Source organism: Eptesicus fuscus, chromosome 16 (genome assembly GCF_027574615.1).
Source record: "Eptesicus fuscus isolate TK198812 chromosome 16, DD_ASM_mEF_20220401, whole genome shotgun sequence".
Classification (NCBI taxonomy): Eukaryota; Metazoa; Chordata; class Mammalia; order Chiroptera; family Vespertilionidae; genus Eptesicus; species Eptesicus fuscus.
Genome location: NC_072488.1, coordinates 57,607,498 through 57,634,037, shown reverse-complemented (window position 1 = coordinate 57,634,037; position 26,540 = coordinate 57,607,498). Strand labels below are relative to the sequence as shown.

Here is a 26,540-nt window from a genome sequence, read left to right as displayed (position 1 = left end):
CTTCATTTGGGCATTATCTCATTACTTTTTACCATTTCTCCTTTTCTGTTATAAATATTTGAAGTTGTAACTTTAAAAAAAAGACTGTGTTGACTAATCAACCATGATTCAACACATAAGATTTTCTGTTTATTAATTCTGTTTTAATTTCCATCATGATTTATTTGAATCATGAATTACTTGAGTATGGTTTTTAAAATGTTCTAATGTCTGGTATTTAAAAATAATAATAGCAAACTTGGTTGAATTCTTGCTTTATGCCAGGCACCAGTCTTCACATTTCACATGAACTTATATGATTTTCGCAACAGCTCTACAAAGTAGACTGCTATGACCCCAATATCATGTACTAGTATGTGGACAATGAGAGTTTAAGCAGTGTGCTTGAGATCACAAAGCTCCTGGTTGGCTGAGCTAAGACTCAAACGTGGGCATTTGGCCACAGAGTGTAGCCGCTGACACCACTGCTTTCAGTTAGTAACTGTTCTCATTGTCTACCTGCAGTTTTTCATAGCAATCTAATTTGCTCTCTACTTCTTTTAAGCTATTTTACTTATTTTCTGGTGACCTATGTTTTTCACTGTCTTGTGTTAAATATGAATTTCCTTTTTGTTTTTCCCTTTTGGGGTTATTTGGGCTTGTTGAATGTGTGGATTCGTGTCTTTCAACAGTTCTGGGAAATTTAGGTCATTGCCATTTTGAAGACAGTCTCTTATGTTCTTTCTATTATCTCATTCTACTAGTAGGTGTTTTAGGCTAACGTCAGTATCTCTGTGGTTTTGACTCTGTTGGTTGTCTATCTCTTCTAATTTTCCTTTGATTCCCTTGATGTTTTGCATTTTGTGATTTATTTTTTTTTATCCCATGAGTTTGGAACTTTATCTGGGTAATTCAGGCCAGAGCGGATCGGCATCGACTGCCAGGTGCCTGGAGACTGCAGTCCACTTTACCCTGGGTCCTGCATGGGCTCCCGGGGCCTCATGGACTCAGGCCGCAGAACCATGTGAAGCAATGCATGCAGGAGCTAGTCGAAAATTCTGAGAGGTGTTTTTGCCCCATCCATGGCCAGAGCTGAGGCTGGAATTTCCTCATTATCTCCTCGGGTGAGGGTGGTGTTATTTCTGCCATGGTGAGCACTGTTTCCCAAGGACTGTGCTGTGAGGGTGTCATTAACCTCCTACAGGGCCTTAGCACCTGCCACCCTTGTTGGAGTCATGCTTTCTTATTGTGTCCAGCCTCTGAGTATTTCTCTTTAACATCTTACTGGAGGCCCAGAGCACAAATGAAATCACGTGAGGAGGCACCCTGCCTCCCGCTGTGCTAGGAGGCACCCCACGGGGGGCTGGGACCTGTGCCTGACTCGCAGTGTCCCCTGGCGCCCCTGCTTGTGTCCTCTCCGGGGCCACCGGAGCCATTACGCAGGCTCGGGCAGGCCCCTCTGACTCTGTCTTCGTCTCTGCTCCAGGCCTTACCTGTACGCGCAACCTCCTCCTATCTGGTCCTGACCCATTACAGAGTCCTGGCCTAATTTGCATATTTCTCTCTCTCTCTCTCTCTCTCCATATATATATATATATATATATATATATATATATATATACACACACACACATATGCCTTCAAATGATTTTTTAAAAATACTCATCAAGCATGTTTTCAACAGTTTCTTCCGGGGAATCAGTTTTCCTAAAGACAATCTATTCTGCCATATTGCCAGAGCTAGATGTCCCACACGCATCTGGTGGCCCCTCCTCATGCCACAAACTGTTTCTGTCCTTCCCGTTGATTCCTGTGGCTCAATCTGAAAGCCCTCTTGGTCCTCACCTGTCTGAGCTCTCAGGACACACGCTTCTCAGCTCCCAGGACCCCATGCCTTCTGGGTCCTTCCTGCTGCATTGTCCTCTTGGTCCCCTCAGCCAGTGCTCCTCACCTGACCCCTGAGTGTGGCCATTACCAGAAAGGGAGCCTGGTCCTCTCTGTGCAGTCACATTCCAGATAACCCTGTCCCTCCCTGAGGTTTAAAATACTGCTTACACACCGAGGACTCTTGGATTCACATCTCCATCCCAGGCATCTTCACATCACCAGAGGTTGTTTCTAACTTTTGTCCTGGCCAGTCCTCCTGGATGTCTCACTGATTCTCACCTCTAACAATCACAGAGGTGAACGCTGGGTCTTCCCTCGCAAACAGGCTCCTCTCCAGGACTTTCCTCTTCAGTAAGCACCGCCCCAGACACTTGCTGTCCATGTGGTCCAGCTTTCCTCCTTCCTGTGCACACCCAGCCCTCACTAAACCCTCCTCCAACCTCCCTGCCACCAGTGTCCCATCTCACACCATCAACTCCTTCTCTCTCACCTCCTGGGCCGTGCTCACTCGGCAGTTAGAACCATCTTTTAAAATCGCAAGTCATCTTACTCCTGACTTTATTGCACCTAAACTTGCACCAAGATGGCTCCTGAGACCCCAAGTCCCTTGAGCCCCGTCTGCCTCTCCATCCTTGTGTTTGGGCCACTTTCCCCTGGCTCAGCCCAGCCTCGTCCCCTGTTGAGCACATTCTGAGCTCCTTGTGGCCTCAGATGTTTCCACAGGCTGTTCGCGTGGCAAAGCAAGCTTCTTCCCATTCCTGACCCTGCTGACTCCCTGTACGTTTTCAAGTTAAACAGCCCCTGTGAACTCCTCTGGCATCGGTTAGAAGAGTTCTGTCTTGGTATTTTTTTCTCATGGAACTTAGATCTCCAACCCCACCCCCCACCCCCCACCCCGCACCCCCCGGCACTTAGTCACAGATTCTTTAATTACCTATTTAATTTAATTTTATTTTATTACCAACACCTGTCTCTCCTGAGGACAGGACCATGTTTTCAGTTTGCAACTTGTGGCGTCATGACAGTGCCACGAGACCCTCCATATACAATTGGTGATGGGCCCAGAAGAGATTCTCTCCCACCCCCTGTCCCCAGCTCATGAGCCTGAGAGGGCAGCGTCACCTCAAAGCACATGAGGCGGGCAGGACAATGTGCCCTCATTCCATCAGAACATCCACCATTTCTGCGTTTTGAACTGGGGTGTCAGGAGGCCCCACCCAGATCTGGCTGTCCCAGAAGAGGGTGCAGTGAATGTCACACACTCTGGGTGTCACATATATGAGTTTCCCCCACTCAGGGTGGGGAAAGGCACAGCATAAAATTACTGCAACTCTCACATAGCCCTTCCTGGTTGGTCCTTATGTTCAACTGACCCTCCCCTCACAGATAAGATTGATTTTGTCTGTTTCTTCTTCTTCAAATAAACAAAATTTACCCTCAATTTGTTTAAAAGGGGAAAGAAAGCCTGTTTCTAATTTGTTCCCATACACTTGTTAAATGTAATCATACAGTAAAAAAAATCAGAGCTGTTATAAACAGCAGGGAAATATTAAGCTTTCGGTGTGCAAAGTCTGAATCATAAAGTATGTTTAGTGGGGCTCCCCCTGCAACGGGACACAGCCAGATGACAGTCACAATTACCGGCTCCGAGGCCGATGCAACCCAGAGGCAGAGAGAGGAGCCGTGGGCCGAGCGCTTCCCCGAGACCAGATCCCGGCTGCGTCTCCCGAGGGCTCCTTTGGCCTTAGGCGCATGGAATTTACAGTTCCCGCTGTCTGTTCCATGGTTCTTTTAAAAATATATTAAGAGTGAAGTAAGCTAATGGAAAATATTATTCACTTTTTTTTTTTTTGGATGAAACCTCTTTCTTTCCTCACTCCCCTCCTTTCTCTCATCTTTGTCCTCCTACCCCCGATCTGAAATGGACAAGCAGACACCCCTACTGCAGAGTTCTGTGTGGAAAGAACAAAAACGCCGGGAACCACCATTTCGTTTGTAATGAAAGCCCAAGGGGCTGTGAGTGCCTGGAGGTGGTGCCTAGAGAGGCCGTCCCGAAACTCCGGAGGCTTTATTCACATGGAGCAGCAGGCACATCGATTATCTCTGGCTGTGTGCCAGCGAGATGCAGGGTAGCACCTGACACAGGTGCACTGTGTTAATTTGCTGGGGCTGCCATCACCAAGTGCTTAGCCTGGGGGCTTAAACTACAGAAACTCATTTCCTCATGGCCCTGGAGGCTGGAAGGCCCAGATCAAGGTGTTGGCAGGGTTGGTTCCTCCCGAGGCCTCTCGTTGGCTTATGGATGTTCTTCTCCTCCTCCCTGCGTCTTCACGTGGTCTCTGTGTGGGTCTGTGTCCTGATCTCCTCGTATAAGGACACAGAGTGGATCGCAGCCCACCCCCATGACCTCATTTAACCCTAATTACCTTTTTAAAGATCCTGTTGCCAATACAGCCCCATTCTGCAGTCCTGAGGGTTAGGCCTTAAATATACGGATTGGGGGGAGGGGGGCACAGTTCAGCCCATAATATGCACACTCACGCACACACTCTGAAATGCTTTGATAGGCCTCCCCAAAGTAAATTTTTCGTTTTAATTTGAGCTACACTGAGGGCCAAATCATCGGGTCTTGCAATGGAGAGATCCCCAGCCAAGATGCACACACAGGGCGAGAGTTCAGCCCACTCCCCAGCGAGGCGTCAGCACACAGGTGCCTCCCCCTCAGTCATCTCCTCCTCCCCCTAGAACTCTCCGTGGCTCCCTTTGCTCGGATCAGCTCGTTGGTTTTGGGGTCTCCACACCTGTCTCCCCGCCAACGTCTACCCCCTTCTTACTCTCCTCAGTTCCTGTCCCAAGTCTGTCCCTTGTGGCCTTTCTTTCTCAGGTACTCACATCGTAAGATCATGGATGACTTTTTATCTTTTCTTCTTCAGTTTCATTATTTGTTGGTTTGTTTTTACAATGCTCATGTACTGCTTTAAGTAATTAATTTTAAAAGTTAATTTTTAAATTAGAAAATAACATTTAAGGCATCTGTGTGTGGGCATGTGCACACACGGTTTATAATAACTTGTCCCCAAAGAACTGGGAGCCACAGATATGGAACTCGAGTCCCTCAAGAAGCCGGAGCTGGCTGCCAGCCCCGGGCTTTACTTCTCTACGCCGCTGTCTGTCTCTGCCCTGGAGCACACGTTCTCATACCTCGGTGCCTGGGACGTGGGGAGCTTGGCTAGTTTAGAAGAGGCCTCCTCAAAGACCCCCAGGTCTTCACCATCGACAAGGAAGGGCCTGTTCTAAGGAAATCAGGTCCTCAGCCAGCCCGCGGCATCTGAGACGGGGTGGCCTGCTGGCCACAGCACTGCCTCGCCTGGGGGGGGGGGGACCTCTGGGTTTCTCTCTGCTGGTCATTTTGGTGGCTCCCACGCTGGGCAAGGGCTGTGAGCCGCGTCCCCGCAGCTCCGTCGGGGCCCTGAGAGTCCGGAGTGCTCAGAACAGTCATGCAGTTCTACTCGAGCCTCCAGCCGGGACAGGGGCTCGGAGCTGGTTCAGCACCTGCAAGAGAAGCCCGTTCTGTTGCATTCAAGGCGCTGGTGAGGATGAGACGTCGGTGTTCGCAGGGCCCAGGCCTGTTCCGGGGGGGGGGAGGGGGGGGTGGCTGTCGGTGTCCTTTCCTGATCCTGCTGCCCTGAGAGGAGGTGACCCGTCTGGTCCTGTTAGCGTCCGCTGGCCCGGCTCAGGGACAGGGTGGGAGCAGTGTAAATGCGGGTGTTGCAATGCAATGAGAACCTGTTCCTCCCTCCCTCATGGGGTGAAACTAGCGCAGGAAGCGCAAATAAAATGTGTTTTGTTTCTGCAAACGTATTGTTCTGAGCACTGAGCGGCTATGCCTCTGTGTCTAGCGCTTCTGCCTAACACTGAGGTACTGTATTCAGTGTTATCTTTTCTTCACAAGACCTTGAGAGATTACTCAAGAACACGCTAACATAGCCCACAAGCCTCGCTTTCTTCATCTGTAAAATGGGTACCGCCGGCCTCACAGGGCTGCTGTGCGGGTGGAAACATGAAGTGAAATAATACGTGAGAGTTTGGGAAGGGCTCGTGGTGGGTCCTTGACAAACGCGGCAGGATGATGTTGGAAATGAGGCAGCGCTGGGCGAGGCGCGGGAGGCAGAATCGAATTTTGTGTGGTTTGCCTGTGGGCGGCTTTGGCCTTGTGCTTGGTGGAGCGGAGGCAGAGGCTGACCTTCTCCGGGGGAAATGCTACGGACTGGCTTAGCCAGAAACACAGCCCCTTGCCTGCAGGACAGCCATTCGGGATTCCTGCGGACCGGTGAGGCCGCCTTTGCTCTCTGACCTTACCTCGCATCTCCAGGAGCCCGGCCTGCCCGTGCTGGGGGGCGGGGAGGGGGCACCACTGGGCGGGAGGCACTGATGCTCACAGGACTGCAAGATGTGCAGGAAGTGATGGCTTCTGTGCCTCGAGTGACCACGTTCAGAGGTGAAGCCGGTCCCCAAGGCGTCAGGGTCCCTGGAGATGGGAGTGCACGGCTGCCCTCAGGAGCACCCTCCTGGGAGCCGGCGGCCGGCGCAGTGCAGTGGCCTGAGCGTGTCCACAGGGCGAGATCCTGTCACGCCCCAGGCAGAGCTGAAGGCCAAAGGCAGGTGCTCCTGGCAGGAGTGGCAGGCCAGTTGCCGCTGGCACGACTTCCCGAGGCAGGATGGGTTTGTGGGAGGTTGGAGAGTGGGAAGTTCTGGGGAGAGCAAGGAGCTGGAAGAAATAGAACTCAGGGCCGTCAGGAGAGAGGGCCCGTGGCCAAAGGAAGGGCGACTTTGCTCCCTTCACGGTTTGCCTGGGGCTGAGTGACTTTCTCTTAAGCAGCTGATTCTCCCAGTTTGTGCAGAAACATTATCGACACCTTGGAAACAAGCAGCAGGCTCCTGCCATGTAAGGGAGGGTTTCAGGAGGTAAAAACGAGGGAAAACCTAGCTAAAAGCTGGAGTACGAATTTAAGATGCAGGATATTTAATGATGTTAAGATGCAGAGTGGCAATTTAGGGTTTATATGTTGTCTTCCAAGAAGCATAGGTATATTTGCTCATTTTATTTATTTATTTATTTATTTATTTATTTATTTATTTATTTTTATTATTTTTTAAATATATTTTTATTGATTTTTTACAGAGAGGAAAGGAGAGGGATAGAGAGCTGGAAACATCGATGAGAGAGAAACATCGATCAGCTGCCTCCTGCACAGTGTGCTTCTTTTCTTTAAAAATATATATTTCTTTATTGATTTCAGAGAGGAAGGAAGAAGGAGAGAGAGATAGAAACATGAATGATGAGAGAGAATCATTGATCGGCTGCCTCCTGCACACCCCCTACTGGGGATTGAGCCCACAACCCAGGCATGTGCCCTTGGCTGGAATCAAACCTGGGATCCTTCAGTCTGCAGGCTGACACTCTATCCACTGAGCCAAACCAACTAGGGCATTTTCTTCTCCTCCTCCTCCTCTTCTTCTTCCTCCTCCTCCTCCTCCTCTTCTTCTTCTCCTTCTCCTTCTTCTTCTTCTTCTTCTTCTTCTTCTTCTTCTTCTTCTTCTTCTTCTTCTTCTTCTTCTTCTTCTCTTGCAAAAAAGGTAACATGATGGAAATCCAAATCTCAGGCTTAAAGTGTGCCACGGATGTGTTTGTTACTTTCGAAGGTGACAATGTTGTTATGCTGCAGGTAAGATTCAGGAAATGTTTATTCTTTTTAAACAGCAGCAATTTCAGGGTCGAGAGTTACCCAGGGATCTGAAGTATTTCCTATGTTTCATCTTCACCTGATGTCTTCCTGTAATTAGCAAGGGTTTTCCTGCCGGGCACCTGCTTTTTGCAGTAGTTGAACAGGGATTACATTTTCTCCTCGCTGACCTTTGACGTTGAATTCTATCTTTTATTTTGTTTTGTTTTGTTTAAGAAAACTACCTGGGCATATTGAGTCAGATTCTTCTGCTGGGAGGGCTTGTCCCAAAGAGTATGTAAGGCCCCAGAAGATGGACAGGCAAAATATGTGAAAAGCTAATTTACAAAAGGAGAGCTTGATCAGCCTCATCAGTGATCAGGGAAGTGCACGCGAGGGCATGCGTAGCACCGTGTTCTTTTCTCTATCAAACTGGCTCGCATGTTAGTGTGTTGGAGGCCCAGTGTAGGCGAGAACAAAAGGGGGCGCTCATCCATGTTTCTCTCGGGCCCTGTGGGGTTGTCCTCTGGGACGCTACCTAAGGCAATAATCCTAAATACAGAGACACTCGAGGGCACAAATGTTTTCACTAGTATATTATTTATTATAGCAATAATGTTGGAATCTAAATTTTCAACAATAGGAAAATTATTATGTAAACTGTGTTTTGGCCACTCAGTGGGGAATTATATTGCCTTTAAAATTATACTTACCAAGAGTTTATTATAGAAATAAAAACTTTATGAAGTGATAAGTAAAGTGATATAAGATTGTACATGGAATGTGACCACAATTCGACATTGAAAAAGAAGAATAGGGACTTCAGGTTCTGCTAAGATGGTATGGCCCCATCCCCCCAGGGCCACCTCTTGACTGAAACACCCTGGACGTAACAAAACGAACTAGCACAGACAGATGCTGAAAGGGGAGGAAGGAGGCAGGCTGCCCAGAAGAAGGAAATGGCAGTCGGCTCTCTGGGTTTCCTCCTTGACTCCCATAAATCCTGGACAGGGCATGTCTCTCACAGGCACAGGCGAAAAAGCCTGCTCTCCCAAGCCAAAGGACGGAGAGGTGCGAATGGCAGAAAACCTGTTGGCAGCACTCCCTCTACATTAGTCAAACACACACCAATTTTAGCAGGGCCTGGCCGAAACTGGTCTTCCCCCTGACTTCCAATCTGAGGAGGCAGAAGCAGGCAGCAGGTGTAGCAACCCCATCTGCCCACCCGGTGGGGCTGAGCAGGGAACTAACCTTCCATCCCCTGCTGGTGGAGTGAGTGGAGCTCAGGGACCTGCCTGGCGGAGTGAGTGGAGCGCAGACCCTCCCATCATGGTAATGTCAGCAGAGCCATTTGGCAAGCCCAGCCTTCACCTCCGCCGGCAGCAATAAGACCCAGTGAGGGGAGGTAGGGTGGAGCTAATCACTAGTATACTCCAACCCTCCACCCCAGTGTCAGCACGGTCCATTGGAGAGTTGAGCCCCTACCTCCACCTGACGACCAGGACGTGTGAGTCAGGGCTGGTCACCACTCACATGACCCATCCCTGGTGTAGTGGTCCATTGAGGAGTTGAAGCTACACACTCACATAGTAACAAGAAACCAAATTAGACAGTGAGAAGCAGGACTAGTGGACACTTTGATCCCTTCTCTCCCGGTCATCTCACCCCCCCTACTAAAGGGGCCCAGTGGGAGCTGAGCCTCCAGCCACACCTGGCAGTGGTGTGAATGAGCTGGGGCAGTTGATAGTCCACATCCACCTCTCCTAGTTTTAGAAGGAGCCAATGGAAGCTTGACCTCTGCCCTTATCCAGCATCAGTGAAAGGCAGGAAGAGGTGATGGGAAGTTGGGCTGGTTGGCACTCTGCTTTCCCACGCTTTTCTGCTGGTATCAGCAAGACTAAGAGGGAGCTGAAGTTTCAGTCACCGCTCTGCAACAAGGCCATGCCAGGCAGTGCACCAGTTTTGCCAGAATGGTGTTGACAGCACCCACTGGGAAGCTGAACATAGACACACACCCAGACCTTGTGGTCAAGATCAAATTCAATCTCAATCACCCCGGATGCAGTAGGAAAATCGCTCATCATACAATCAGCCAACTTGAATGAGAAAGCAACAGATAATGACACTGAGAAGAATCAGGTGTTGGATTTATCTGTCAAAGATAATACTTCAAAGGTAATTACAAATACTCTTGAAAAAAATAAAAATAATAGAACATTTTAGCAAAGATAGAACAAAATGGACCTAATGTAAATTGTAGAATTGAAAAATACAAGAACTGAAATAGCACATTTGCAGAATGGCATTGATAGTAGAGTAGAGATGACGGGGAATAGAATCTGTAAAACTGAGGACAGAACAGCAGAACTTACCCAGTCTGAACAGAATGGATGAAAATGAGCAGTCTCAGGGACCTCAGAACATAACAGAGGGTATCTGTATCACTAAGGCCTCACAAGGAGAGGAAAGCAGATGGGGATTAACAAGTATTCAAGGAAACAATGCCTGAAAAACAGGAAAGTAAAAATCCAAGGTGCTGAACGAATCCCAAATAGAATGAACCCGAAGAAATTCACCACAGGTTACATCATAATTAACCTTCTGAAAGCTAAGAGCAAGGAAAAAAATCTCAAAAGCAGACAGAGAAATGATGCATCACTTTTAGGGAAATATTAACTCAAATGACAGCAGGCTTCTCATCTGACAGGGAGGCCAGGAGGAATCAACACACCACGTTCAAGCACTGTAAGAAAACAGTCAACTGCAAATTGTATACCCAGTGAAAATGCATTTCCAGGTTGAAAGGGAAATAAAGATATTATTAGATTAAGGGGAACGAAGAGAATTTGTTGCTAGTCAATATGCTCTTAAAGAATGAATAAAGAAAGTTCTATAAACAGAAAAGAAAATGATAACAAAAGAAGGCTTGGAACTCCAAAAAGGAAAGGGTGCTGGAATGTATAAAGTAGGGGTAAATATAACACACTGTCCTTGTCATGAGTTTTAAAAATTGTATTTGATGTTTGAAGCAACAATCATATCTTCTTTTGGTGAAATGCTCAATGTGTATGAGAAACTACTTTAGACAATTACATTTTTTTTAAAAGGGGAGAGAAAAAAGACCTAAATGTAAGTGAGGTTTCTAAACATCACAAAGTGATAAAACATCAATACCACTAGACTATGATACATGCATGCCCATGCACACACACACGTACGTACCCACACACATACACACATGCATGCCCACACTTATGCGCGCGCGCACACACACACACACACACACACACACACAATGATACTTAGAGCAACTACTAATAAAACTATACATAGTGAAATACTGTGGTAAAAACTTGATAGAGATAAAAGAGGAAATAGACAAATCAATAATTATAGTTGGAGACTTCTACACATCACTCTCAGCTATTTGATAGAACTACTAGACCAAAAATCAGAAAGAACATGGAAGGACTGAACTATACAATTAACCAACAGAATCTAATTGATCACAGTTGACCCTTGAGCAATGCCTGTTTGAATTGAGTGTTTTCACTTACACATGGTCTTTTCTCAATTGATTCATGCAGTTCAAATCCATGTCGTTTAAGGGTCTACTGGTGGTTGGGAATTAATGCATGCAGAGGGCTGACTAGTTATATGTGGATCTTCACCTGCATACATGGTCAATGCAATTAACCAGTGTTGGTTAAGGGTTAACTATATAGAACACTATACCCAACAAGAGCAGAATACATATGTTTTCAAGCACTCATTGAACATCTAGGTAGACCATATTCTGGGCCATGAAACAAACCTCAACAAATTTAAAAGAATTAGGTCATGCAGAGCATATTTTATTACCATAACTAGAATGGGGCCCCTTGGCCTGGCCTGCAGGATCAGGCCGAAACCGGCTCTCCAACATACCCCAAGAGGTCCCGGATTGCATTGCGAGAGAGTGCAGGCCAGGCTGAGGGACCCCACTGGTGCACAATCAGGGCTGGGGAGGGACACGGGAGGTTGGCCAGCTGGGAAGGGACAGTGGGAGGACTCCAGGGTGTGTCCGGCACGTCTCACTCAGTCCTGATCAGCCGGACCCCAGCAGCAAGCTAATCTACTGGTCAGAGCGTCTACCTCGTGGTGGTCAGTGCACATCATAGCGAGTGGTTTGAGCGGCCTTAGCATATCATTAGCATATTACACTTTGATTGGTTGAATGGCCGACTGGATGACTGGGCACTTAGCATATTAGGCTTTTATTATATAGAATAGAATGAAACTAGAAGTTAACAAAAAGACAAGAAAAATATCTCTATACAACTTGGAAATTAAATAATGTACTTCTAAACAATTCATAGGCCAAATAGGAAGTTTCAAAAGAAATTTGAAAAATATATAAAATAAATGAAAATAAAAATGCAACATATCAAAATACATGGGATGCAGATAAAGCAATGTTGATAGGAAAATGTATAGCATTAAATGCTTACTTTAAAAAAGAAGATGGGCCTCAAATTAATAATCTATGCTCCTAAATGTAGAGCAAAATAAACATAAAGCATACAAAAGAGAATAATAAAGGAAAGAGCATAAATCAATGAAGTTGAGAACAGTAGTGAAAATCCATGAAATAAAAAGCTGCTGCTTTGAAAAGAATTGATAAAATTGCTCACTGTATCAAGAGTGACAAAGATAAAAAAATAAGATTCAAGCAATATTAAGAGCACTTCTAACTCAGTTTTATATAGTTAGTATTACTTGGTTACCAAAACTAGACAGAGAGAACAGAAAAGGGAAAACCACATATCAGTAACTCACATGAACTTAGATACAAATATCCCCAACAACATCAGGAAATTTTATCTGGCAGTATATATATATATATATGAATTCTATGTTGTGACTAAGTGCGATTCATTTCTGCTATGCAAAGCTGTGTCAACATTCAAAAGTCAATAAATGCAACCCATTATTAACAGACTAAAGGAGAAAAAAATCATGATCATATTGGTTTACTTAGAAAAAAGCATTTGGCAAAATCCAACAACAATTCATGATAAAAACTCTCAGCAAACTAGATATAGAGCAGAATTTCCTTGACTAAAAAGGATAAAAAGCCTCTGCAAAAAAACTACGACATCATGCTTAATTATGAAATGCTAAATGCTTTCTTCTTAAGATCAGGAATAGGCCAAAGATGCCCACTAGCATCATTGTTGTTCAATACAGAGATGGCAGTTATAGCCTGTGCAATAAGGCAAGAAAAATAAAAGACCAAGATTAAAGGGAAGAAATAAAAACTGTACTTATTTGCATATTACATCATTGCCTACAAAGAGAATTCAAGGAATCTACAAAAAGACCTCCTAGAACTAATAAGTCAGTTCAGCAAGACTGCAGAATATAATACCAACACACAAAAATGAATCACATTTCTGTATACTAATAAGGAACATGTGGAAAGTGATATTAAACACCTTTCTGCTGCCCACGTATCTTAACTTCTAGGAACATCTCCAGTAAAGCACACGATTTGGGGGGGATTATTTAAGAAGCCATTTAATTTGGGTAGGTTAAAAACTGCCTGTTCTTCTATCTCCCTCCTGAGATAAACACTTCTGTTAAAAACACTGGTGAAGAATATTCAGTAATTTAGATGTTGCACTAATTCACATGTCCCTCTTGGCTGGTGACCCAAGTGTGAGAGGTTTTTCGGCAGCTTTCTCATAGGGCAAGTATTTTAAACTTGAGGTGCAGTCAACAGCGCTTGAATTTGAAGCTGTGATTCAGACCTTTAATTGAAGCTCCCCCTGTGGGCCCCACGGAAAGGCTGCTTACTTTGGATGTGGGAGTGGTCACCGTTTCTCACTGTGCACGAGTGGGAGCACGTGGAGAAATGGGGACTTGTTCTTTGTCCTGTGGGTGGGAGCAGGGGGCGTGCCAGGGGGGCACTGACCGCACGTGGAAGCAGGCGTGCAGGGACACGGGACCGCCTGCTCGGGAGGACGTGTGCCAGCACACGCGGGGGTTGGGGGGTGAGGAGATGATGTGCTGGCACACGCGGGGCAGGTAGAGCGCACGCACAGGAAGAACCCACACCCGGACTACAGAGCCCAGGCTGAGGAAGGAAGCGGGTGGTCCAGTTTCAGATCTGCCAGAAAGTAGGTCACCGTAGACCCCAAAACCAGGCAGTGTGGACCTTCTTGGCCATTTTTACAGGCAGACACGTTTCCCACACGTGCTGGATAACAGCACCCACGCCGCGATGGGCGCGTGTCGAGGGCGGGAAGTTATTTTGTAAGCGGTGTGGTGTGTGTTGGGTCCCCACGAGCACCTCGATTTGACAGTGCTCTGGAGGACTCACAGGACTCAGCATGGAGTTGTGATTCTGGTTGTGATTTATTGTAGCAAGAAGACGAAACACGAGTCAGCAAGGGGAAAGGTGGGGGGGAGTCTGAAGGTAACCGGGAGCCTGTGTGCCCCGCCCACTGGAGTCACACACACCGACTGCACAGGCCCGTTCTCCTGGACGGCGGGCGACAGCCCGTGGGAGGCCTTGTTTGCAGGAAGGCTCTTTAGTGACCCAGCATGAGGCGTTTTTAAGCTTCATTTTTATTGTGGACACTATTACAGAGCTCCCCATTTTCTTGGGCACCCTCCAAAATTCCACTTTCAGAAGGAAAACAGGTGGTATAGCATAAGCCAAAGTGTTTGCACGAGCAGCTCAGGCCCAGCGAGCCACACTGACCAGTCGGAAATGCTGGGCGCCCTCCCACCTCCAAGTTCCCAGAGGCCCCAGGGCCCGCCCCCCAAGCAGGCCTTCCAGAGAGCAGCAGTCAGGCCCGCCCTCCCGCTCCCGCAGTGGTGTCTGCCCCCGCAGATGCCCTCCTGGCTTAGGATTGGGAGAGGGAAGATGAAAGGTGGTGGCGGCTGGGGAGGCGACCCCACAGCACCAGAACGGGGAGGACAGACTCAGACTCTGCAGCATGAGCCGGAGGCCTAGAACCGGGAGGACTTCTGGTCCAGGACGCTGCTCCTCCCTCTTCAAAACCCTGGGGAATAACTGGAGGAAAGAACAGAGGGGAACAGCCCTCAGCGGCACTGACGGTGGGAGGGGGGGGTGTCCTTGGGATGGCCAGGAGTTGGACAGACTCTGGAGAACAGAAAGCCAGTGGAGTGGACTTGATGGATGGACCCCGTGGGCACAGCCGAGGTGGGAGCTGTTTCTGTGGGTGTCTCTGGGCAGATGCTGAGTCGCAGGGATGGACAGCAGGAGAGGGTGGGAGACAGCAGGCCCGTCTGTGAAGGCTCCTGTCTGCAGGATGGCTGCTTCCCACTTCTGAGCACTTGACCAGCCCTGGAAACCACCCTGGGAAGGACGCGGGGCAGCCTGCCGAGCGAAGGCTTGGTCTCCTGTGGGGAGAACCAAGGCCCCTGTGTATGTTAGCTTTGTACGGGGCTGGGGTCAGCCCTTCTGCTTGCCAGTTGTCGACACTCCCTAACAAGAAACTTACCCGTTGACATGCCTGGCTTTGTCCCCGGGGCTCTCAGGCTGCCTGGCACCCACACGGTGATGGGGAAGGTGGTGCTGGCTGCCCGACTGCCCAGCTGGCCTTCCACTTGAGGGCTGGAAGCTGCCCCTCTGGGGAGGCTTCCCTGCTCGGGTTGGATTCTGCTTTCACCCCACTTACTGAAGTAGAGAGAGAAATGTTAGGAGACTGAGGGACAGCCCTGGGCCTGAAGGGGAGACTGGCGCCCCTGAAGGTGCTGGGACTGCTGTCCCGTAAGTGAGGGGCTGTGGGCAGGGCAGGCGCGTGCTGTGGAGCCTCTGAGGCTTTGCATAGGTCCCTCAGCAAGACAGAGGGTCTTCTGACCCTTTCATTATTTTCCTGGGGCAGGGGTTGGCGGCCCCTGGAGAAATTTAATCATATCCTCCACCAAATCCAATTATACCCACACCCATGAAATCCCATTTTCACTTTCTTTTGCTTCATTAGAGATTCACCAGGACAGGAGCCCTCCTAATCCATTTAGGCAGATTTCCTGAAGAATATTAGTCAGCAACTGCAGACATTGTTCATCACTCTGCAAGACTAGCAAGTTTATAGAAATGCAAATGACCTCCAGCCCAAGTTGCTTCAAGACCAGGTTGGTACCTGGCTTCCTACAGGAAAGCTGATCCCCTAGGGACTCTAGGCCCCAGAGGTACTCTCTCCGGGATATTCAGAGATTCTTGTTTTGTTCTTTTTTATTTCCAACTTTTACTATAAATATTTTCAAACAAATTTCAAGAGGAAAATGGAAAGTCTAGCACAAAACACTTGTGAATACTTTCCACTTCCCAGTGTTAATACTCCACTATATTTCAGTGCTGTCTTTCTTATTCTCTCTTTCTATCTCTATCTCTATCTCACATTTGAAAGTAAATTGTGGATCTTAGACACATCATTCCTAAAAACTTCAACACTCATTGTCTACAATAAGGACATTTTCTTACATAAATACAATACCATCATCATACTTAAGCAAAAGAATAGGAGTTCTATAATATTATCTAATGGGGATGATGAGACACTTAAGGAAAATCAACAACATGAAAAAGAAGGAGCAAGATGAGCAAACAGAACTACAGGTGCTGGAGAAAACTAAACAGAGAAACTAAAACCAATTAGTGTCCCTAGAGATGTGTGATTTATTCAAAAAACAGGAACAGCCTGCTCTGAAAAACGGGCATTCAGAGAACCATAGTTCAAGCCCTAGTAACCATAGTGCAGAGAATACAGTAAATTAAAATATACATTCACAAAAGTTAAAAATCTAACATAGGGGCTGAAGGATAAGTTTGAGGAAACTTCTCAGAATGGAGCTCAGAAAACCCAAGTGAAGAGAAATAAAGGGAAAGACTAAGAGGTATGGATGATCAACCTAGGAAAGAGGGAACAGATCCTACAGAGACGCAGATAAAACCAGAGAAATACAGGAAGAAAAACTTCCAGATGTGAAGGAAGGCACAAGTCTTGAATTGGCAGGGGCCACTGGAAATGTCAGAACCTAAGAGAGTACCAAGTAAGGACAAAGAGAGAGAGAGCCCCCAGACTTTAGACTGAAAACACATTCCTAAGAAAAAGGGTCAGATTGGCCTCGGCCCCCTGAGCCGCTGGGACAGGGGCTGGCCCGCACTTCCTCTCCAGCGCACCAGAGTCCCCGGCATCCTGTTCACACTCGCACTCCGGGACTCTGCATTGCTCCCAGCTCCTGGGTGATGCAGGGCTGTTGTCTGCGAAGCACACTTAGATTGGCCAGAAAATGGAGGAGAATGGAACAATGCCTTGGAATTCAGAAGAAAGTTGTCTTGAATGTAAAATTTTATAGCTGGCCAAATTTTTTATGAAATCTGTGGTGAAATCATGAATTACAGATCTTCAAATGCTTGATAAATGTGTGCCATGCACTTTCTGAAAGTGTTCCTTGTAGATGAACTGCAGAAAAGCGTGAAAGGCATTAAGAATTAGAAGACATGTATGCTATCTGGCGCTAATCCAAGAGAAGAATGCTTAAAGATAGACCTGGAGGGCAGTGGTGCGGCAAGCCGGGGACACAGTTAGTCCAAATTGGAACAGGAAGTCAGAGGAATCAAAAGGAGGTGAAGAAGGAAGCGATTTGCTTCGAAATGGGACAATTAAGAAGCAGGAAGATCTTAGTGATGTGATGGGAAAGGCATATGTTTCTTCATGAAACAAAGGGGGAAAGTTCATGAAGACTCGGGGGAAAACAAAACCACTCAAGAAAAGCATGGGTAATATGAGGCACCCGGGGGCGGGCCACGGGAGTCTGGCTGACCTGGACACTGGACACTTCCCCTCCCAGCAGAACAACGCTGCTAAGAATGGTCATTCCTGGAGGCAGGGGTTTGGGTAGGAAACTTGCACTTTCTTTAAGACCATTTCAACTGGCTTGAATTTTAAAAATCAAGTATATTTAAAACCATTTAAAAATAGTTTCTCCTTTCAATGTGAAAGCTGAGGGAGAGACGAGAAAGAGTGAAGGGTAACAAAGAAAGGAAAAGCTCTCCCTGCACCCTCCCCCACACACCTCACTCACCCGCCCTGGTGTCCTCCCACCCCCACGACTTGGGAGAATTCCAAATTCTCCTCCCAGATAAGCAGGACTCAGGTGCTGGGCTGGGACGTGGCATCAGGTGAGGACTGGACCTGGCCGCAGCTGGAGAACCTGGTCTCTCTTATCCTGGAAGGAACCACACAGGAAACCTGAAGGAACCTCCTCACTGGGCCCCCACCTCCTGGCTGTGTGCGCCCCGGGGTCAGGCCAGAAGAAGGAGAGTGCAGATGGTCCTGACACGGGAGGGGCGGTTGGTGAAGTGCGTGGCAGCAGCACGGTGTACCCGCAGTACAGGGCTGAGACCCGGTGGCCAAGGCAGGGGTGATGGCGTGGAGGACAGCTCTGCTTACAGAAATATCAGAGCCTTCCTCTCCTCAGGGCCTCTTCTGAGAGACAGCGGGTGCCAGGCTGAGGGCTGCCAGCCCCGGAAGAATTAGGAGAGATGGTTGCAGGAATCTGCCCCCAAGACCAACAGATGGGGAATTACACCCAGAATCACCCTGATGATGGCAGGAAAAGCAGGGGGAGGTGTGTGGAATAAGACCCAGGAGGTCTGCCCAGTGAGGGTGGTGGGGGCCTTGGTGGAGCAGCCAGGCCTGAGCTGGGGACCCAAGCCAGCCTGGTGGCATCGGAAATGGAGTGAGGAGGCAGCTTGAAGATCTGCTCAGGGCACAGAGTCGATGCGAAGCATTTACAAATGGGGTCACTTGGGGGCCTGGAGGGACGCTGGGAGGGTGCACACGTAGGAAAGCTCTCCTCTGGACTCCGCGTGTGAGCCTGGGAGAAAGGACCCGGCCAGTCTGTCTGTCTGCACTTCTCTGCCTCCCACATGACGTCCTCTTTTCTGTACAGCTGACGGGTTTGGCATTGTTTTCCAAACTGGAATCTAGGATGTGTTAATTGTTTGTTTTACTTTTGATGGTGATCTAAACAAATAGTTTAAGTGTGTTGTACAGGTTATCTGGATGACAGCCATACAACCAGGGACCGCTGTGGGTTCCAGCTCCGGTGTCCATGTATTGAAACCCTTTGGCACCAAATAATACCCCTCAGGTCACCAGGAACCAACCAGGAAAGAGGAGATGTAGGCTCTCTCTCTATCTGTGCCAGGTGCAGGCCGAGGGCGGCACGGTGTGCGGCTGGAGGGAGCGAGTGGCAGGCATTGGAGACCAGGGGAGAAGGGGCTCCTCCCCCAGCCCGCACAGCCGGCAGAACCCGCCCGAGGAACCACGTCCAGGCTGCACACCACAGCCGGCCACATGTTGTTAGGCCGTTGATTTGGATCTCTTGGTTTTGTAACTTCGCTTGTATTCGATTTCATCGTTTATAGTTGAACAAGAGCTATAAACAAAGGTGTTTATATCTAGTTTTATGTTTGCACGTATTTCAGTAACAATATAATTTGAAACAACTTAAGTCAACATTGGGGGTTAAGGGGAATGTTTTTTTCCTCAGGGGGAGGGTTGTACATTAGTCAAGTTATAGAAAACTTTATATTATTTCTTTTACTAACATTCTCCTTATGGTCCTTTAGTTTGCACACTTACATCTATTCCCGTGACACTGGACATGCTGCTGCTGTTGTTAGGACCTGATAATCGGGAATGGCCTGGCACCCGCATGCACTGCATGGAAACTTCTGGAATAGGGAGAGATGGGGGGGGGGGGGAGCGGGAGGGAAGGCCATGTTGGGGGCGGTGGTGAGAAACCTGGGCGGCCAGCAGCAGAGGCCCTGGACTTCGGCAAGTGGACAAATCAGCTTTGGGGAATTCAGCTTGGGCCCAGTTGCTGTGGGGTGAGGGGCGGGGGGGGGGGGTTACCCCTCAGGACACACTGGCTGCAGATTCCTAAACCATAGAACCCGTATCGCCCCCACATGGGGACCCCATGCCTGGCTCAGGCACTGTTTCCCTCGGACCCCCAGCCTCTTCCCAGAATCCAACTCCACAACACGGGTGTGCTTCCTGGTGTCTCGGTGCCTTCAATACACCCTTCCCGGGGTCCCAGCTGGTTCCTCCAGGTCCACAGGCCAGGACGGGGCCGTTTGCTGAGGAGCTGGGGGTGAGCCGGGCATTTCCCCCTCTAGTGAGAGAAGGTGTGAGCCAGAAAGGAAAGTCTGTGTGGGGCGTGGGGGCATGGCATCTGGGAGCAGACAGCCGACCAGCTGCTGTCCTGCAGGGTAGGGGTGCTCCTGAGCCGGCCCCACTGTTGGGAGCTGGCCAGTCACAGATGGCTGGTCCATCAGGATGGGCAATGGGGAGACAGGGAGAGGAAGGTCAGGACTCACTCCTGGGGTCCTTACAGGAGCTGCTTGGGGCCCTTTGACCAGGGGGTCCAAGTCTTCAGGGCCAGGCAGAGACCAGCATAAGGGCAGCAGGCCCCTGGACCTCAGTGTGCGTGGGACTGAGGCCACTCAGGCCCTGCCCCCCCTCCCCAGGGGTTGTCATCACCTCCACTGACTTTTGTCCAAGAGAATGTGGCCTCAGACTTCACAGAAATGCCACTGACCTGCAGGTCCAGGGCTCAGTCCCTCCCCTCTGGCATGCAGCAACCTGGGCCAGTCCCTGGTCTCCCTGAGCCCTCCTCCCACATCTCTAAATGGGGGGCTGACTCTGGAGGGTTAAGTGAGGGTCACAAAGTGTTAACCACAGGCACATCTTGTTCTATTGTGGTTCACTTTATTGTACTTCTCAGATGTTGCATTTTTTACAAATTGAAAGCAAGACCCACCCCACCCCCACCCCCACACACACACCTCAGCAAAAATAGAATTCACTTTATCAAAACACTCACTTTATTATGGTGGTCTGGAACCAAACCCGCAGAATCTCCGAGGCATGCCTGTCCGCATAATGAAAATTCAGTATCCTTCGCCTGTTGCTAGTGTGGTGCAGGACCCATAGTAGGTGCTCAGTAAATGCATAGTGGATTCCTGTGGTGCCAAGGATCTGGTTTGGCCTGGACCACATGAGGGGCTTTCCTTACAGCTGCGGGCAATGTTTCCAGAAGCAAGGCCTTGATCAGGATGGAGGCAGAAAGCAGCAGGGCTGTGCCCAGCACCAGGGCAGAAGGTTAAGTGGAGTCTTGGAAGGAGAGCAAGGCTCGGGTAGGGGGCTGTGTGAGCTGGGTCCCAGCAGCCCAGGAGGAGGGCCACACGTCTATGGCAGGAGGAGCCCGGATTCTGCTTGGGCCAGGTGCATGGAATGGTGGCCTTCTCATGGTTGAAAGATACCTTTTGAGATAGATCAGTGAGCAAATGTGGAAAGAGAGGGGGTGGGGGGCAGAGAAGTCTTCCCTGATCATCACAGAAAAGGATCTCCTTTTGACTTGCTGTACTTCTGTGCCTGTCGGGTTCGGGTTCTGACAGATGCCCCCAGAGTGTCGTGCGTGTTCCGGTGCTGATTTCTCCTATCAGACTGGAAGCCCAATTGACTGGAAGCTCTATTGACAGTGGATGCCTTGCACATAGTAGGTGCTCCATAAAGGGGGGTGGAATGAAGGAAGGAAAACAACAAAGACGCACTTTGTTTTCTGTGGGGAAGAGACATTGAGGAAACAGATTCCTCCCCAGCCCTTCCTATCTCATTCATTTAATTAAACAAACAAAAAATTAACCACTATTGAGTTCATTTGGGAAGTGCATGAATTTTTGCAGGGCTTAAATCACTGCTTTGGACACATCCATCCTCAGAAATAAATTTCAAATTCATGTTTAAGGCCCAGCAATTACTCCGAGCAGTATACGTGTTGGTTTATGTGTTTTAAAGCAGTTCTTTCCCCTCCCCGGGCCTCCCTATCTCATTCATTTCTTCTAGTTAGGCAATCTTTAAAAATTCTCCTCAAAGAATCTTATTTTGATGTGTTGTTCAGCATCTAACAGAAATGAAGCGCTAGAATGCTTGGTGGTGAGTCACATCCACTTGGTCTTTCCTTCAACCTTATACCTGGGTGACACCTGGGCTGCCCTCAGGGACTGAGGTGGCCAGATGTAGATGTAATACAGATGCAGGACATGCAGGTACATTCGTGTCTGATGGTCCTACTGGGACCCCGGGGACCAGATCCAGCTTCCTGGGGTGAAAGCTGGATAGTTGTACAGTTTGCACTGGGCCCCAAATTTTGTGGCCAGTCCTGCTCGGCATTATTTGGGTCCCCAATGCCATAAGTACTGCCACTCTGAATGACTCCATCGCCCTCTGTGGCTCACACCTGAGTGCAACCCCACTGCCTGGCTTGTCCTGGTCGCAGAGTGGGTGACGTCTGGTGGCTTTGCTTAGACACCTGTTTCTATTCTCATTGGCTCTGTGTGTTTCTGCCTTGGCACTAGACCCTACCTTTTAGACTTTTTAATCCAAGTTTCACTGAGCTGGCATAAATCAGTGAGATGCTGCATGCGTGGAAATGCTAGTTGCTTCATAGATGCCTTGAAAAGCCATTTGACCTAAAAATTCACTCTTGTTGATGTTACCTGATTGCCGTTGCCTGATACATATGATATCCATTATGAATGCATGCTTATGATGTCATTTTTTGCACAACTGCCTAGACTCAGAGTTTCCAAGGCTGTAGATGAGCGTGATTCCACCTGCAGGTGGATCTTTTCCAAAGGGAAGGATGTCGCTGTGCTGACTGCTCAGGCCCCTAGAGTTCTCCGGAGAAAGGCTCAGGAACAGGTGCACCGGGCTCAGCCGCCGGGGATTAATCACACTCAGAGGGCAGCAGAGGGAATTCATGTGCAGAACTGGAGAATGGCTCAGCCACAAAAACAATCACCTAGCGAGAAATAGCATCACCAGTCATCTTGGGAAAATCTGGTATAAGTATTAAAAACCCCAGGCTTAGATAAGGAGGTGATTACTTGTATTGCAAAAAGGATACTTCACGTTGCAGAGTGATCTACTTTTCAGTTCATTTTTAAATAACGAGATCTCCAGCACAATGGGAACATTGAATGTATAAAAATGCTATTGCACTTCCTGGTTTGGATAATTGCTGCTGTTACGTGAGATCTCACTTTTGGGGTAATATGGGTGATGACTGGACAGTAATACCTCTCTGTGCTATTTTAACTTTTTGGGGATCTATAATTATTTTAAAATAGAAAGTTAAAAATACTTATATGGGTATACGTGTGTGTATACAGTATATTAGTATGTAGCATGTAGCATGTTGGTTTTTGTATATAGTACATATATTGTGTATGTATGCACACATAGTACATTATAGTGTGTTCCGGACACATCTCCGAGGTAAAGCGAGCTCGTCTTCATTGCACGCCCAATAGAGAAGGTGACTGCTCTATCTTTGTCTTCCCCTGGTCATTTATCAAGTGAAGTATTGGATCTAGAGAGTGTTATCCCCAAACCCCATGGTAGTTGATGGCTTCAATCATTTAATCTTTCACCACAGGGGCTTCAGCAGCAGAAAATAAACTCATTTTTAAAATCATGTTTTCTTGTCTCATGACCTAGAAAAGGAGGAACGATGCCAAAAGCAAGAGGCAAAGAGGAAAGAAAGGAGCAAAAAAAATCTGCTTTTGTGAAATCAGCCAGGGCCCAGTGATCTCTTTTTTCCATTGTGTTTAGCGCCTGAACTGGATAATTATGTCATTCCAAAGCAGAAGGAAGTTATTCAGGAATTGGTTAGATTGGATGAGATACTGGACACAGGAAGGGGGTCTGCTATTCAGCCCCGGGTTCAGGAAAGATTGCTCAGCTTGCAGTATGCGGCTGTGCGCCCTTGGACAGCACACGGTGGACACTCTGACCTCCCAGCATTCACCTTCCAGCAGCAGAAAGACAGGAAGCCATACACAGGTTGTTGTCATCCGGTAGCAATAATGGCAAAAGACAAATGAAGAAAGATAAAGGTATGAGGTAAAGAGAAAGCAAAATTTAATTCTTGGGATGACAGTGCTCTTGTACCAAGAGGGAGTTAGAGGTACAGCCTCTAACTTAACAGATTAGAAAAAAAAAAGAATATAAGTGTTAATCCTAGTGATGTGTCAGTGAAACAAAACTGGATTACTAATGTAATTTGAATTATAATTTTAGTTCTAGTTAAAATTTGCCAATCTCCCTCCATTTTTTCCTCTGCTGGAGATGTTTTGATTTTCACCTTTATTTTGTATAGCAGTCATAATAATGTTCATGTCCTTTGATCCCTAATACAATGATTCTTAAACTTATTAGGCCTGATGCCCCCTTTTTAATTAATTAATTAATTAATTATCTATTATTTTTTAATTCTCACCAAAGGACATGTTCATTGATTTTTAGAGAGAGGCAAAAGGAGAGAGAGAGAGAAACATCAAAGTGAGAAAGAAATATTGATTGGTTGCCTCCTGCACTCACCCCAACTGGGTCTGGGGATTGAACCTGCAACCTAGGTATGTGCCCCAACTGGGAATCGAACCCAGGACCCTTTGGTGTACAGGACAATGCTCCTGTGTCACAATATTTTGTGACACCCCTTTATTATCCTGAAATTAAATCATAGATAGTATAATTTATCTAGAGGCATAAATTTAAGAATTCAAGACAATACTCCAAAGAAACAAAAGGAAAGTAATCCTATATAATAAAACCCTAATATGTAAATTGACTGAACAGTGGAATGACTGGCAGAATGATGCTCACTGACCACCAGGGGGGCAGAAGCTCAACACAGGAGCTGCCCCCCTGGTGGTCAGTGTGCTCCCACAGGGGGAGCACTGCTCAGCCAAAAGCTGAGCTCATGGCTGGCGGCACAGTGGTTGTGGCGGGAGCCTCTCCCGCCACCGCAGCAGCGCTAAGGACCAGCGAGCCCAATGGTAAGGAGCAGCGAACAGGCAGGCAGTAAAGAGTAAGGAGTCCAGGATTGTAAGAGGGATCCCAGACTGTGAGAGGGATATCCAACTGCTGGCTTAGGCACGATCCCAAGCCAGCAGGTAGACATTCCCAAGGGGTCCTGGACTGAGAGAGGACTCAGGCTGGGCTGAGGGACCCCGTCTCCCCAGCGCACGAGTTTCGTGCCCTGGGCCTCTAGTCCTATATAATAAAAGCATAATATGCTAAATGTCCAAACCATCAGTTGACCATTTGGTCGACCTCTTGACCAGTCGCTATGACCCATACTGACCACCAGGGGGCAGACACTCCCACTGGTAGGTTAGCTTGCTGCTGGGGTTTGGTTGATCGGGACTGGGCGAGAGGGCCGGACATGCCCTGGAGCCCTCCTGTGGTCCCTCCACCACCGGCCGACCCCCTTTGGCCCCGTTTGGGACTGGGTGAGACAACCTTGATTGGCTCCGATCCCCGGTCAGGCCGAGGGACCCTCACCCGTGCACAAATTTGTGTACTGGGTCTAGTTTATAATAAACCTGACAACATTGTAGGAATGCCACATTTATACATGGAATTGGCATGGCAGCCTCGGACATAGACTGAAGCCAGAGTTAGGGAGCAGTCACAAGTGGGAGCATCACACCAGCTTGCATGTCATTTGCCTAAAGTGGGCCCTGTGGCCACCTCTGGCTTCAGGGGGCAGGGAGTGTTGTCCTCCCACAGGCCAGGGTGGGGAGAACCTGAAAGCTTCAGTGTAACTGCATGAGGCTCTGGGTTGTCAGTCCGCTGCTTCTTTTTGGCCACATGGCATTGGACAGGACATGGGTGTGACACTGTCCAATGATTGCACACCTGGCTCTGCCACCACTGCCAGGAGAGCTTCACAGGCATGTGACTGGAGGAGCTATCAGCATCCCTCATATAGGCAGGATGGCCTTTACAAAAACCTCTGTGTCAGCTGATTCATGGATTTATCCTTAGGTGACAACCAGAAAGAGGGCAGTGCTCTTTGTTGGAATGTATTGATGTCAAGGTATTAGTGACACTATATAATTGGAAACAGCCTAAATATCTAACTGAACATATAGCCATTAAACAGATAGCTAGAATCTGAAACAGCAATGTGAACCAAAAATACTACTTATGATATACTGCTGGTCAAAAGCATATATACTTTATAGCATCTCTATACAAAACATGAACGTATATAAAACAAAGAAGGAAATATTCTAACTCTGGTTTTGTAGGAGAATGAATCAGCTATGTATTCCTGCATAATAAACCATCCCCAAATTTAGTAGCTTAAAACAAGTCACAGTTGTTAGCTCATGGTTCTGTGGGTCGTTTGGGCGGGGTCACGAGTACAATTCCTCGCTGGCCTTGCCTGGGCCGCTCTCACCAAGGCGGTCAGCTGGAGGCTCGTGGGCAGGGTGGTCCAAGGTGGCCTCTCTGACAGGCCTGGCAGCTGCTGCCACCAGCTGGGCCTGGCTCTGCCGAAGGCTAGCCACGAGCATCTTTAACAAACCTGGAAGAGCATGCAGTACTTTCAGACCAAATCATAGCTTTAAAGCGAATGAGGGAGGAGATGGATGGAAATGGTTTTACGTGTACATTTTAATGCTTTTTCCACCCAAACCTAATCAGCCATAGACTATCAGAGGCACAAAAGAAAACAGACCAAACGTCTGTCTGGTCCAGGAAAGGCAAGTTGGTTTTATCTGAAGTGGCAGCTGAAGTAAGTGGCACTGGGACCAGCATTCATGCCTGGGGTCCCGGAGGAGAGGGAGCTGCTGGCCATGTTGGGAGGGATGAGAGTGGATGGTAAGCTCCACTCATTTGCTGTGGGGCAGAGGGGACCCTGGAAGGAGGAGGTCATTGGTTCCTTTCAGGGAGTTTACTAGAAGCAACTAGAACTCACCGGGCTGTAGCATGTGAAGGCACTGGTACTTTTTACATTTTGGACAAATGACTGACAAATGGTAACTCTGCACGCAGGTTGTGGTGCGGT

At 48.1% G+C, this 26,540-nt stretch overlaps 1 protein-coding gene across 1 annotated transcript in view; it reads left to right on the top strand.

Annotated features, from left to right (window-relative positions):
* The window catches only part of ACOXL (acyl-CoA oxidase like), a 190,815-nt gene that overhangs the window by 134,138 nt on the left and 30,137 nt on the right, over positions 1-26,540 (top strand). Inside the window, 2 exon segments of the mRNA XM_054727940.1 lie at positions 7,504-7,592; positions 26,528-26,540. The exon segment at positions 26,528-26,540 is cut by the window's right edge and continues 97 nt beyond it. Coding sequence (XP_054583915.1) covers positions 7,504-7,592; positions 26,528-26,540 — 102 coding nt within the window.